General features: G+C 32.5%; 2 protein-coding genes across 4 annotated transcripts in view; one reads left to right on the forward strand and one right to left on the reverse strand.

Moving 5' to 3' along the window:
• Window positions 1-15024, forward strand: part of LOC143191760 (SEC14-like protein 2) — a 41432-nt gene that overhangs the window by 4419 nt on the left and 21989 nt on the right. The gene's annotated exons all lie outside the window — the stretch shown is intronic.
• The window catches only part of gudu (Armadillo repeat-containing protein gudu), a 28182-nt gene continuing 21021 nt past the window's right edge, over window positions 7864-15024 (reverse strand). For both annotated transcript variants that reach the window (XM_076397127.1, XM_076397128.1), the window contains 5 exons: window positions 14319-14552; window positions 13966-14253; window positions 10756-10954; window positions 10467-10590; window positions 7864-8235 (listed from right to left, as the gene is read on the reverse strand). In XM_076397127.1, coding sequence (XP_076253242.1) covers window positions 7944-8235; window positions 10467-10590; window positions 10756-10954; window positions 13966-14253; window positions 14319-14552 — 1137 coding nt within the window. In that variant the 3' untranslated portion in view covers window positions 7864-7943. The remainder of the gene's footprint in view (window positions 8236-10466; window positions 10591-10755; window positions 10955-13965; window positions 14254-14318; window positions 14553-15024) is intronic.

A 15024-nucleotide genomic window follows, 5' to 3' on the forward strand; every position in this document is an offset into this window, starting at 1 on the left:
CTATTTCATTTCTGGATATTTAAGCTGATTTCTATTAACCAAATTATTTCAAAAGAGGACAACCCTCTGATCTCCCAGGAATTCTACCCATTGTTCCCGTTATGTAACGCCTAGGGTTTAAAAAGAACTTATACTTTCTTTAAGAAGTCAATATAACTGATTAGGCTTACGCGTATAATCTAGTAAGCGACGCTTTGCTTAAAAACAATGTTTTTCAAGCGCCATATTGAGAGGGTCTCGTGACTATTCTGACATTCAATAACTGTTGTGATATGTTACTCATAGAGATGTTTCAGAAAAAATTAAGCACCACGTTAATTTGAAAAAAGCACCAGGCTATGACGTTATTACAGGAGAGATTCTTAAAATATTGTAATGAAAACTGTTGATTAAATTTAACCAATCTGTTTAATGCTTGCATTCGTATAAGCTATGTACCAGATGGCATGAAAGCCTGCAGAAGTCATAATGATACCAACACCTGGTAAAAATCTAGGTGAAGTTGAATCATACCGCCGTATTTATTTATTGTCATTAATGGCTAAACTCTTTAAGAAATTGATTGTGAAACGCCTCAAACCTATTCTCAAGCAAAGAATGCTGATACCATCTCATCACTTTGGTTTAAGGAAGGCCCACTCAACAATTGACCAAGTAGATCGAATTACACATGTTTTTATTCCATTACACATCAATTTTGAAAAAGTCTTGGAAATTTGATGATAATACTATATTATTATAAACTAATCAGGATGTGAACTGAAACTATTAAAACCATTAGTTAGTTCAATGTAATTCAAAAGGACAAACCACAATTAGAAAGTCATTCAAAATCCATTGTCATTCCTTTTTTAAATATATGATTTTTATTCAGTATATTTACTCTTAGAAATAGGAAATTAATGATTTATTAATTTAAAACTATTATTAAATTATAACAATAGAAATAATGAGTATTTTACATTCGCCGAATATATAATTATGCGTTATATTGTTTATCGCTCTACAGATTTATTGTTATTTCGAAGTGAAAGTAGAAATAGTTATATTTATTTTTCATTTTTAGAAACTTCAGCGATGACTTACTACGTTAAATGCATGCACGAAAGAGAAAATTTTCCTATATTTATTAAATAATGAAAAGATAAAGAATTCTGAATAGTCTTATTCTACGATTGATTAATTTTTGCCTATTTATAGTTATTCGTTTACTTATCATGTTTAATTCATATTTTTACCAAATGTTATGTTATGACAAAAATACAATTTTTAATAAATTTTAATATTGATTGGTCTAGAAAACTTGAAAACAATATTTAAATTTTTAGAATAGCATTAATGGATAAAAATTTAAAGATTTACATAATATTTTTAGTTTTACTTAGAGAGACCAAACCATTGTGGGCTGCATAAAATGTTTGTGTAGTTTTGAAACTTTGAAGCCTTATTCAAAGAAATATACAATGTATTTTATTTAAAAAAATTGACTTTTCTCCACTTAGTCCTATTCTAAAATTAACAATGTTTTTTCCCTTTTTGTCCTTGTAACCAAATTATTATGTTAGTTTAAGGCTACCTAGCAAAGTTTTTTTTTATTATTTAATTATTACAGTATTACTAGTACATCCCTCAACAAGTATATTAATAAATAAACTACATGCAATTTTTGTTATAACTCCATCAAGATTGTTTTATTATACTGTTGGTAGAACTTGAAGCTATCTCTTTGATATAATTCTTCGATGTTGCTACAACAATAACATAACAATTATTTTGAAGAAATATTTAATATCATGAATTATAATCGTATTAATTGTCCGATCCGTATTCCGTTTATTCAAAGCATTAGCCATCGTTAGCTCTAACATTTCCCTATTTTTCCACTATGAATTCCATGTTATAAGGTATGTTAAGTCAACATTATCATATGCTCATTTCTCGAATATACTACAAGATACTTATATAGACGCCTGATATTATCAGTTTAATATTTTCGAAAATATAACAACACCCAATAATGGAAACATTGCCTTAATGTAAACACAAAATTCTTATATTCGCCAATTAAGGCAGACTAAAATTGCAGATTATTTTTTTGCTAACTAATTATTGATTTGTTTAGTTTGTTAAGAACAAAACGTTTATTATTAAAATCTTAAATCATGTTCTTTAATGTAAACATTTCGATAATGTGAACTACATTTGATTTGGATTAGTTGAATGCGCGTCTGTTGTATTTTTTAATGATATACAAGAATAAATATATATTGATCGCTTATAGAGTCTATTTGATGGTTACTTCCTTGGTAATTTAACTGCCTGCAATTAATTATTTTATATGACTATTTTCTTATTAATAGTTAATTAACTGTAAGTGACAAGGACTCGTGGTGAACTGTAATCATATTGTACATTTATTAATAGTCCTTAGGTCAAATTGTTTTGTTGATATCGAGAGTAGTATCATTCGATGTATTCTTTGCGACTTTTGAGACTTTTGTACCTCTTCTCTCTTTGTTGTATATTATCATTTCAACAGTAGTAGCCGCAGTAGAAGACTTTTTTTCGTGTAATTCTTCTACTTTTATTAACTATAGATTCGCGAACTTGGGTTAACACACGACTGAGCGCTATCGTATGGGGGCAACGGATGAGGTCGTTTCAGCCCGGAAAAGGGGGTGAGGTTAGCGGTGATGCGGTGCTAAGCTCCCAGCATGTCGATCAACTCGCGAATAAGCGCGTTTTCAGAAGAACTTGAGCTGAGTTGTTGTTTGTGGAAGGACTGAGATATGAAGTGCTTGATTTCTGGAGTGCCAGTGTCCCTGTGAATTTGATTATTTCTGACAAACCATGGAGCGTTTAAGATTGTCCTGAGGAGCTTATTTTGGAAAACTTGAATCCGTTTCACCTGGTTGGGTGTAACATCTTGTAAAATAAGCATTTGATGGAAATGGGAAGTTTGCTTGAAGGGCAGATCAGAGAAGATAGCAGGTTTGCTATACCCGAACCTTTCTAGATTGCTTTCTGGATTTGGGAATGCCAACCGAACCGTTGCTCGAAGTGGAGACCTACGTACGTAACGTTATCCAGCCATGGAATTGTTGCGGTGTCGATCTTAAGTTGCGTGACGCGCAGTGCGTAAAGCTTCTTATGAATTGAATTTACCACGTAATTGTTTTTCTAATTGGGTATTGCAGATGAACTTTTTTTTGAATTTTTATTAGCTGTTTTTTATATATAAGTTGAAACATTTCCAGTGGATTGAAGCTTCATAAGCATCTCATATTTAAGAGGGTCGAGTCCGAACTTGAAAGGCTTTTTTTAATGTATAGCATGACCAGTTTTTTGACAGTTAATATGTTGGATAATTAACATAATGTATGCTTAATTACAGAAGCCTCTTCCTATTTACTTGGCTATTTGATTAATATATCACTCGTGGGTAATACTTCAAACTATAATATAAATCTTACAAATGCTCAGTCTTTTTCTGATTTATTATACTATTTTTTTTAAATAAGTGGCACTCGCTTACAATTCTAGACGCCACTAAGATCATACAGTCTTGGTAGCTGGTTTGTCGGAAATAGCACATGCGCACTTCTACTTCAAATATAAATGATTGTTTTCTTATTAATAGTTAATTAATTATAGGTGACAAGGACCCGTGGCGAACTGTAATCATATTGTACATTCATTAATCGTCGTTGGGTCAAATGTTTTGTTGATATCGAGAGTATCATTCCACGTATTTTTTGCTCGAAAAATCTTTTGGAGACTTTTGCACCTCATCATAACCTGTATCGACGAATTATCAAAAGCTACCAATATGAGACAATACATTATTAAAAACAAAAAAGTTAATTACTAAATCAATATTTGTTTTTTTAATTTTAACTTCGGGTTTAATATAAGATCGTCGAGTGACTCATTTATCATTTCATTGATATTAGCATTTCAACAGTAGTAATCGCTAAGACCATTTTTTCGTGTAATTTTTCTACTGCCTATATAGTTTGAATAGTATGTAGTTACATAATTTAAATTACTTTTAGAATTTACCACAGAATTGTTTTTATAGTTGGTTATTGCAGATGACGCTTATTGCTTTTCATTATTGCCTGATTTTTATATATACGTTCAAACATTTCCAGTAGATTGAAGCTTCATAAAGATCTCATATTTAAGAGGATTGAGTCCGAATTTGTAAGTCATTTTGCATTTTTTTTATTTATTACATCTTACATTAGATATGTTTAGTTCAATCTTAATTTATAAATTAATTTATTATTACTGTTCTGTTGTTGCTGCATTAATACATAAACAATGAGAGTACGGATCAATATGTATTTCTCAAACTAAAATAAAACTAATCTACTAAAGCTAAAGTTAAGAATACTAAGCATGTTCGTCTGGTTTGGTTCGCTTTAATCTTCTGATTTCCTGCGTGTTGTCCAGTAGCGGTATTACCGACCTTATTTTATCATATTTTAAGACGAAATCTTGGATCACTTTGTGTATCCATTTGATTCCGAGGTCATCGTACAGCTCTTCGTTGGTTACGTAGCGATATGCATTGGTAATTAATCGTAGAACTTTGTTTTGGGTGCGTTGGATTAGTAGTTTTTAAGAGTTAATATGTTGAATAATTAACATAATGAATGCTTAATCACAAAACAAAAATAATAAGCAGATATAATTTATTTAATATTATAGTACGCCTAATACATATATAATAAAGGAGTTAATCTTAATTACACATCTATAACTGTCATGGTATGGTGTAGGGTTATTTGGTTATATTTACGTTGAACTTAATAATTAATAATTAACTCTATATAATAGCATATAATAGCAAATCCCAGCATATCCCATAATTACCTTAATACAATTTCTCTCATAATACATTCCAACTATATGAAGATGTTTAAATTCTAGATCTCCAGCACATTTGATTAAAATTTACATTTTATATTTTATCTTGAGGCTTTATCTCCATGTGATTCAATGATTTCAGCTGGTCTATTCGACTTGACACAAAAAATGCAATTGAAACCCAGTATTTCTGTCATGCTTAATTAATATTATGGTTAAATCCATATTCCTTTTATTATGGTATACATTTTCTCCCATGATTGAATTGATGAAATCCACAGTAAAATATTTGTCGACTATGAGAAATATACTCAATTATTGCACCAAAACATGTACACAAGTTATAAAATGTGAAGAGTTTAAAACAATAACAATTTTTATTTTACTTTAAAAACTAGTTTATTTTACGGAAAGATATGGCGACTTGCTGACCGACGAGCACAAAACAATTCTGCTGATTTAAATCTATCTTAACACTATACGGTTTCAAATACTGCAGTATTAAGATTGAATGTTTTTCTACTCTGTTTGTACAACTAAATCTTCTAAAATACACGAAGGAGAAAAGTTTATTCCTTGTAGTCACTATATACACATAACCATATTTCAACCTTATCCAAACCTATCAGTTACTGTTGACGAAATGCGCATATCTAACCAATCAGACCTACTAAGACTTTCTGATTTTAGTGGAATATTAGAATTCCAAGTCTTTTGTGCAATCAAGCATAATATCCCCTACAATTTTTGCTATTTTTGCACTGACTTTGTTGTATTGGTATTCTGAGTTAAATTATGAAGTCTATAGGGATTAAAAGAAAAACTTAATTTACTTCTAAACTATTTTATGTTTTTATGTATAAAAATGATACTGTTCATTGCATTGTAATATAAACGAAACCTTTAATTGCTTCAATTGCAATTGCTTAACGTCACAACTCAAATAAAACATAAATCCACTAATTTTTCATGACAACCAGGGCTAGCTTGATATTGATGATTTTGCATTGTTTCTACCCAAATTTATATGATATAGCTTGAATGGAAATTAATGGTTTTGCTAAGTTTTGAGGTCCTCAAATTCTGATACCTCACATTTGAACAACTGAGCTATTATAATCCGCTTTTCGTGGCCCTTTTCGTTAGTATACCCCGAACTTCCTAATATCCTAAATTCTCTAAATTTTACTTCAGTCCGCCTTTGGCTACTAATCTCTTTTTTAATCTATTTCTTTTTTTTTAATTTATTTGAAAACTAGTCTAGAAATTTGAAAAAAATCGATTTTTTGCATATTTTCAATTCTTAACCATTTAAGAATATGTTTATCAGAGGATTCTTCAAAATGTAAATTATTTTCGGAGATATAACAGGCCAATTGAAAAGTCCCCGGCCTACCATAGTAAAACAATTTTTTTTGGCAAAATTAGTTTTTTTTATTCAATACAATTCCCTTCAAGGGTGATACACTGATTATAGCGACCCTACAATTTTTCGATACCATTTATGTAGTACGATTTGCCCTTTACTTTAAAATAGGCCTCAGTTTCGACGATCATCTCTTTATTCGACGAACATTTCTTCCCAGTGAGCATTCTTTTGACATCTGAGAACAGAAAATAGTCGCTGGGGGCCAGATCTGGAGAATACGGTGGATGAGGAAGCAATTCGAAGTTCAATTCATGGATTTTTGCCATCGCTTTCACTGACTTGTGACACGGTGCATTGTCTTGGTGAAGCAGCACTTTCTTTTCTTTTCTTCAAATGCGGCCGTTTTTCGGCGATTTCTCCATTCAAACGATACAGTAACGCTATGTAATAGTCGCCCTTGATGCTCCTTCCTTTTTCAAGGTAGTCAATGAAAATTATTCCATGCGCATCCCAAAATACAGACGCCCTAACCTTGCCAACGGACTGTTGCGTTTTCCCACGCTTTGGGGCTCAGATGACTGTCGATTGGACTTCGGAGTGAAATGATGGAACCATGTTTCATCCATTGCCACATATCGACGCAAAAACTCGGGCTTATTACGCTTTATCATCTTCAAACACTGTTCCGAATCATCAACACGTCGTTGTTTTTGGTCAAAAGTGAGCTCGCGCTGCACCCACTTTGCACAGAGCTTTATAATACCCAAATATTCGTGGATGATATGATGCACACGTTCAGTTGATATCTTTAGAGTGTCTGCTATTTCATTCAATTTCAACTTACGTTTTTTCAAAATTATTTTTTGGATTTTTTAAATGTTTTCTTCGGCAACAATCTCTTTTAGGTATCCACTGCATTCACCGTCTTCGGTGCTCATTTCACCACGTCTAAAGTTAGCATACCAACTCTTGATGGTTAATTTTCCTAGGGCAGTGTCCGAAAACTCGGCATCAAGCCAATTTTTTGCTTCAACTGTATTTTTTCCCTTCAAAAGCAATATTTTAGCAACACGCGAAATTCCTTTGTATCCATTTTTTTTCACAATAACAAACGTTGCTTCACTCACAAAGCAATGATCCGACAGCTGTCAAATTTATACACACATCTTTTGAGGGTTAGGATTAACTAAAAAACATATAGATTTAATTCTAGTAGCGCCATCTATGTGTCAGACCGGCGACTATTTAATTGACCTATTAGCTGGGTTTTCGGTGACGCAGTGTCTGAAAATGAAATTTTAAAGGCGTTTGTGTCGGAACTGCTTTTTTCAAGATTGATATTTTAAAGCATGATAAAATGAATGGTTTTGCTAAGTTTAAGGTCCGCAATTTATAACATTTTACGTTTCAGCAATGAGCTATTGTACTCCGTTTTTGGTACCGAACCTATTTACTTGAAATTTAGGGTGAGCCTTCTATCGCATCAAAGTAAAAAAAGTCAAACATTCTTTTTTTTCAAATTACAGCTGTTAAGCTGAACTAAGAACTGAACAGCTGAAACAACGAGATATTTTTACTACTTTTTGATATTTTCTTACTAAAAAAATCCAATCTATATATACTCTGTAATATTTTATATTTATATAACAGTCAAATAAAAAATAACACTTTAAGATATTTAATATATTAATTTATACAATTAATCCTCATCGTCTTCTTCCTCACTTTCTGATTTGTTCCTGATTAAATGAACCGTTTCCGCCTCTAATGCCAGCTTCCTGATGTTAGCCAGACATCCGGCGGCTGCTTCTTGCAGTTTCCAGTCAGTTGAGGACACCGCCTTCAGCAAGAATGGCACCACTCCGCTCTCGTGCATCGTGATGCAATTGAAGGGGTTCTTGGACAAATGGAACAGGGCTAGAGCTGTTGTTCGATGGACTTCGGTATTGTTATCGGCCATGTATTGAACCAACGGCGTAATAGCTCCTAATCTAAAAGAAAAAAAAAACTGTTTCTGGTACTTTTCTGAGGTTCTGTCTGTTTTTCAAGTAATAATATTAGCAGGAAATATCTCTAACTTCGTCTAATATTATCATCTATCTATCTAATATCTATATTTCGTAATCTTGTATATTTACAGAAAAAAATAAAAAGCATTTTGATTATGTATGAAGCCCGATTTCAGTTGAAGTTACTATAGTATAAGGATGAGCAGCAAATTAAATTTGTTTTGTTCGTAATTTATTTTTTTATATATATCACAAAATTACATTATTTTTTTTAGTATTGTTTGGGCTCAGCACCGACTTCAAAGTGATCAGTTAGTAGTCGTTAAAATAATATTGTAGATAGATAAAGTAGTAGAATATGAAATACGTGTAGTAACCACTATACCACAGAAGCAGTTGCTTGAAATATTTCTACGGCTTCCCATATGATATGGTTAGTGTTTAAAAAGCAAACTGAATGACTTTTGCACTGAACGACTTGCAGTCTTCCGTCACATCAGTTCAGCAATAACATTATACACAAATATCTGATTATTTTAGATAAAAAAATATGTGAAAGATTAGTACGTGCATTTCAAATTTAGGGTTTCCCTCGATTTCCCCCTCATTCCCCCATCAGATCTTGAATTGGTTCCAATGGGACCACCTCGGAAGTGCACTCTTTCGTATAAAAAAAGAATCTTGAAAGAATCTTGAAAAGTCGGTCCATAAAGGACGAAGAAATCGGCGAACATACATTAAAGAATCTCCCCCTTTTTTTTGTCAATTAAAAAGTAACGTTGTCCGTAAATTTTGCTAATGCAATAATTTAAATAGTTATGATTTGATTTTGATTGAAATCACTTTACTCCAATTGTTTGAATAAAAACTGATAAAAAAGTTTAAGTTAGATAGACTGATTGTATTGCAAAATGAATTTTTTTTAAATAAACAAATTTTGTAGATACTACACGAGTACTATACTACGATAATACGATAATATTATTATATTTAGTAAATTGATTTTATTATTGAGAATAATGCTATTTTATAACTGCTTATCTAGGAACACGAGTTTGCATCTAATCATTATGCACCGAAAGGATTTTAAAAAAACGGTAAGACAATTTCGTTACCAATTGAGATATAATAATTAAATAGATAAATATATAACATTTAAAGAAGTTCTTGGTGGTTTTTATAATTGTTAACTCCTTTTGAATTCTACAGTTGCAAGTTCATTCAAGAAAGCTTTCATGGATTTACCATCACGTCACTCTAAACGTTACTATATTATAAGAATCTAGTAATTTGTTTACTTACTTAATAGTCTTTTTCGTTCTATTTTTTCTATTTAGGTTGTAGATTATTAATTAAATTGAAAATTTCATGGATAATGAGTAGTAAAATTGTTTTTACTTTTCATCGTTTACTTTTTTTGTAATTAATAGTTAGAGCTCGTACATCGATTTCCAAATATTTAAAATATTCGATTATTTTAAAAGGAATGGTAAATCAGCTCATACGAAGGTCCCTATTTATATTTATGGTTTAACATTAAAAAAATGATCGAAATTGAATTTATTGGTTTTCATTACATCCTTCGTGAAAATCAATGCACTTTACCATGTCTTAGAATCAATTTCATAAGAATTAAACTCCATAACACGCATTTTATCCGTACGTATTGTGGATACAGACGTATCCACAACTCATGTAAATATACTCATGATTTGTCATCTGTGTAGATGATGATGTAAAATGTTTGATGCACTTTGTACCGATTAACACGGACCATTTCTTGAACATTTGTCAGATTATGCTGTATCTAATGCAAATAATGCCCTTTTTGTGGCTAAATAATCATGTAATAATTTATTGATGCTTGTCGTAATAATCCTGTTTAAGATCACTTAATTCATCGCTTTTTTCTGACACTTTCTGCAACTGATTTTGGACGATCTTCCATAGCGTACTTCGGTCACCATTGAATTCTTTATACCGGTTTTTTACAATGCTTTAGAATGGTTTTTATCACCATATAAAGAAATAAACACGAAAATGTTTATAAGTAAAATGCATTTTTGCCAAGAATTTTCATTTACAATTCATTAATCTCAAGTTACAAAATGTTTCGAACAACGTTATTTTGCTGCTATTTTGCTATAAAATGCGAAAAAGGCCAGGAATATAATAGCAACCCTCGTATAATGTTCTGATAAATAAATACCTACCGACCAAACATCTTACAGTTTGAACCCCATGCGCAACAATAAGCGATAGCCGAGGCCAGGTGCTGCCTCAATTCCACATCTTCGGTCTCTACTAGGTTGGCCAACATCGGCACCACTCCATAATCTAAAAGAAAATCATACACAGCCTACCTACTTTTAAATACGGCATGTTTGATTCATATTATTCGATTTCCTGCAGTCGTTCACCTCTCGAAGGTGAAAGCCGCATCGCGGGTCGGTACTGCACGGCCGTCCACTGAAACCAGGCGGAGAATAAATGAAAATTAACCTGTAATCACCGCCAGGTTCTCGATATCTTTGGCCACTTCGGATATGGCGGCGCAGACGCAGGCCAGCACGTGGGGATCGGGGGATTTCAGCAGGTTGACGATGATTTCCAAACCACCCACGAAGCACCGCACCATTTCGCCGGAATCGATAGCGTTGCGAATGCACGGCACCAACGACCATGCAGCATTGGCTTGTACCTTAAAATTATTGAGTTATATATAATATTACATGATGGGTAATGAAAGCTATGGGGGTATTTTTGATAGATTTGGCTTTTTTTACAAAAGTTGTTTTATATAAGTAACTACCTTTAACAAGATAAAAGATTTAGTGACCTGGAAAGTCATAACTATATTTTTTTCTAGAAAAAAAATCCATAAAATGGAAAATGTTATTTATACAAAGTATTGGCCATTTGATTAATTTGATTATACATCTTGTCCATCTTTCAGGCAGTTTGTAATCAATCGATCCATCTTCTAACTTCTTCGAAATTGGAGAAGTGCTGCTCTGCAAGCGCGCGATCAAAACGATTTGGCCTTGTAGTCAATCGGTCGGCTTTGCCAGGTGATATCCATGATTTTTTGCGCTTAGGTTTTTTTCATATAAATCTACTTTTTATCACCCGTCACTATTTGATGAAGAAACGACTTCCGATCATATCTTTGAAGCAAAATTTCACAAACGATTTTTAGATTTTCCATTTGCCTGTCATTCAATTAATGTGACACCAATCTTCTCGTTTTGCCTTTTCTCCATTGCTACTAATTGATCGCTAACAGTTTGTTGGGTCACCTTTAATGCTTCTGCCATTTGTTTTTGAGTTTGGGTTGGGTCTTTATCCAATAATCCTTGCAGTTTCACACTTTTAAACGCTTTTGGTTTACCAGAACGTTCTTTATCTCGCACATCGAAATCGTCACTTTTGAATTTTCGGAACCAGGATTTACATATTGTTAAGTTTAGAGCATGCTCATCAAACAATGACTTTTAGCGGCGTTTTTCTTTTGATTAAATAAGGAATGCAATGCGTGTCGCAAGTGCACGTTTTTAGGCACGAAACTAGACATTTTCAAAGGAGTATAAATCTATGACGGTGCTACTTTCACAAAATATAACATGTGCCTAGCAATATAGCATACCATGAGCTTTGAATACCATAAATTTGTTTTTTAGGAACTAACTTTACAATGTCTGGCTTATATTACAGTACGACCAGATATTTTTCAGTATTATTTCGTATTTTGATCAATTATTTTAAAACAGACCATGAACTGTTCAATCTCTCAAAAATTTCATCATTCACCACTAGTAGACTTATAGTCCTTCCAATAAAAAAGATAATACACGTCATAGATAATGTCAAATATAATGCCAGATGCAGTTTGTAAAAATGTAAAATGTATATTTTTGTGTACATGTAAAATAATACGGTCTGATGCGTCGGAACATGTACCTGAAACAGTCTATAAAATTCTATTTGTATCGGTACTGATCGACATTGTTGCCAAATGTCTACATAATTCTTCAAAACATTAGTGATAATAATTAATGCGGCTATATTGCGACGTTCTGACCTTATATATTTTGATATCGTGCATTGTTTATTATATTAAATAAACTATAGATCAATGTCCAAATATTATTATGCCATTTAATGAGTTACCGTACAGGAAATGAAACAGCAATATTAATTTTCGATCATTGTCGATGTATTGATAATAATATTAGATTAATGTTAAATAGTTGAATGAAATACTTTCTTGCCGCCTCGTTATTGATTAGGAACTAAAACTGCATAAATCTGTATTCTTATTTGTATTATTTGGTGCTTGCGTATACCCTAATAATTTTGTAATTTTGAAAATGTATTTATTGGGAAAAATTGGTACAATATATATTAATCAAAATATTTTCCATCATTTACTGACTTTATCCCATCTCTCCGAAAATATGATGGTAGTAAGTCGAAAGAACAATCTTTTCTGTACTTATTCGGAATTTTGAGATGTTCGAACTAAACTATATTGCATCGATCCAAGCAGGTAATTTATGTCGGATCAGTATGCTGAGCAGTGCATAATTTTTCGTTCGAACTGCAATAGTGTATCCTATCCTATAGAGTTTCGCTATGCAAAGGATAACTTTGCACTTCTTACTCTGCTGAATTGCTGATTTTTTTTGCAGTAATACGTTGTTCAATACGTATTTATGCAATTGACGTTTGTAGATATCTATAATGACATTGATTTGGACTCGATGTGAATGAACTCTCCTCAACTCATCCATAACCTTTTGCGCTTGGTATTGTCACTGATCTACTTTTAATGATCAGTCAGAGTACATCGCAAAAAAATATTTTTTTTGCTTAGCCTAGCAATGAAATCTTGATGTTGAAAAGTTTTTTGTGTCTTTCAGGCTAAGCTGTCTGAAAATTATTTGACAGTTTCAGCTAGGTTCTCGTTGAATCCGTCTTACAATTCTCTTTAAACTTCAACAGCTGCCTGTATAAACTGAATAACAATAATAACAACAAATAGATGTTATAACTTGATACATATTTACACATTTTCAACGCACTATACTTTTTTTTTGGTCACACTTCGACGAAATGATACTTAACAATGAAGCCTGGTAAAGCTTCAACATGAACATGATTAAAAATGCACCCAACGCTATTTAATACACAGTAACACCATCTTTTGTAAATCCTTTAAAATGTATTAATTTATAGACTATAGAATTTTTCATACGTAGAAATGTAATATTATATACGTTAAGTCGTAAGAAGCAAAAAATTAAGTTCTACATGGCACATACACACAACTTTTATATGTTAAATTTAAATTTAATATATTTTATACTTTGATATTTGAGCACTTGACTTGATTTGACTTAATTTGATTGGTGAGGTTTTACGCTATCCCTTTCCTATCTCAGGTCCTTCCCATCCTATAAGGTGTCGTGTATATTATTGGTACATATTATCTTAAACATTTTCAGAATATTATCTTTACACAGGTATAATCTAATTTAATTTAATTTAATAATTTTGCGTCGCCCTGCTTGCAATATTTCGTGAGTTTTTCAGAGTCAAATCCAAGAAAATAAGGATAATAAGATTTTAATATATGTGGTACCGTACTTATCTATGAATAAAACCGCAGTACATCTTTCTACCTTAAAATATATTTTCTGTTAAACCTACCTTTGTCGAATCGTTTCTTAGAAGTGACCATATCAATCTGACTCCATCCAACTGCTCGATGACTCTCATCGAATCCGGATCTTCTGCGCATTCTCGGAGTACCATGGGTACGTTCTCCAACAACGGAGGGTAGGTGTAGTTCAATAAATTAACCAGATGTGGTATACCATCTGCACGTCGTAACGTGCTCCGATTGTGCTCGAATTTGAGACATTCACCAAGAGCACCCACGACGTTACTGAGCACTCTTTCATCTTCTTCTACATTCTCCAGAAGCTTCACCAAGACCTATATTGGGAACAAGACAAACGGTGTTGTCCTAGACTTGATGGGAGATCGGAGGAAAATGGTACCTCAACCGTTTTCAATTGGTCGAACCTTTCTACGTTTTCCGAACTGATGGCCGTTTTCCAAATGGCACCCGTAACAGCGGCTAGTAGTGGTTTATCTTCTTTGGTTTTCGGATCGCGAGCCATATTCACCAGAGGGTCTAATCCGCCAGCTTGGCGTACCATATCACGTGACGCCGCTTTTTCGCAACATTTGAAGATGGTTTCGGCGCAAAATCGCCTTAATTCTGGATATTCCTAAAAATAATCATCTGATAGTTGTTATAAAGAAAGAATATAATAATCTATTTGATTAACAAGCCTTATTTCAGTAAAAAGATCAGTACAAGAAACTAAATAATTATTAGATTGGGACTGAAATTATAAAATTGTAAAACAATCAGCCTGTGATATATGGATAAGAATTAGTAAAGGGGGTAAGAATCTATAGAAATTAGCACAAGAGATTGCTGGTCTTTAGTAAACATCAAAACTGGCTAGATAGCGATCAAATATTTAACTTTATTCATAACATAGTTTCAGTTTTGTGCTTGGTTGAAGCATGATATTTTTAGTTAGAAAAACGGCTTATCATTAAGACTATCAATGATAAATTGGTTGAAATTTATGGCACACCTGCTTCTGTGTTTGCAACTGCATACTATAGGCTAATGAGTTTAAAATTTTTTTCAAGTTTCACTGGAATTGCGAACCATACTTTATAGCTACC

The sequence above is a fragment of the Rhynchophorus ferrugineus genome, unplaced genomic scaffold (genome assembly GCF_030347505.1).
Source record: "Rhynchophorus ferrugineus isolate W39M unplaced genomic scaffold, kcgeb_rfMv2 rfM2, whole genome shotgun sequence".
Classification (NCBI taxonomy): Eukaryota; Metazoa; Arthropoda; class Insecta; order Coleoptera; family Curculionidae; genus Rhynchophorus; species Rhynchophorus ferrugineus.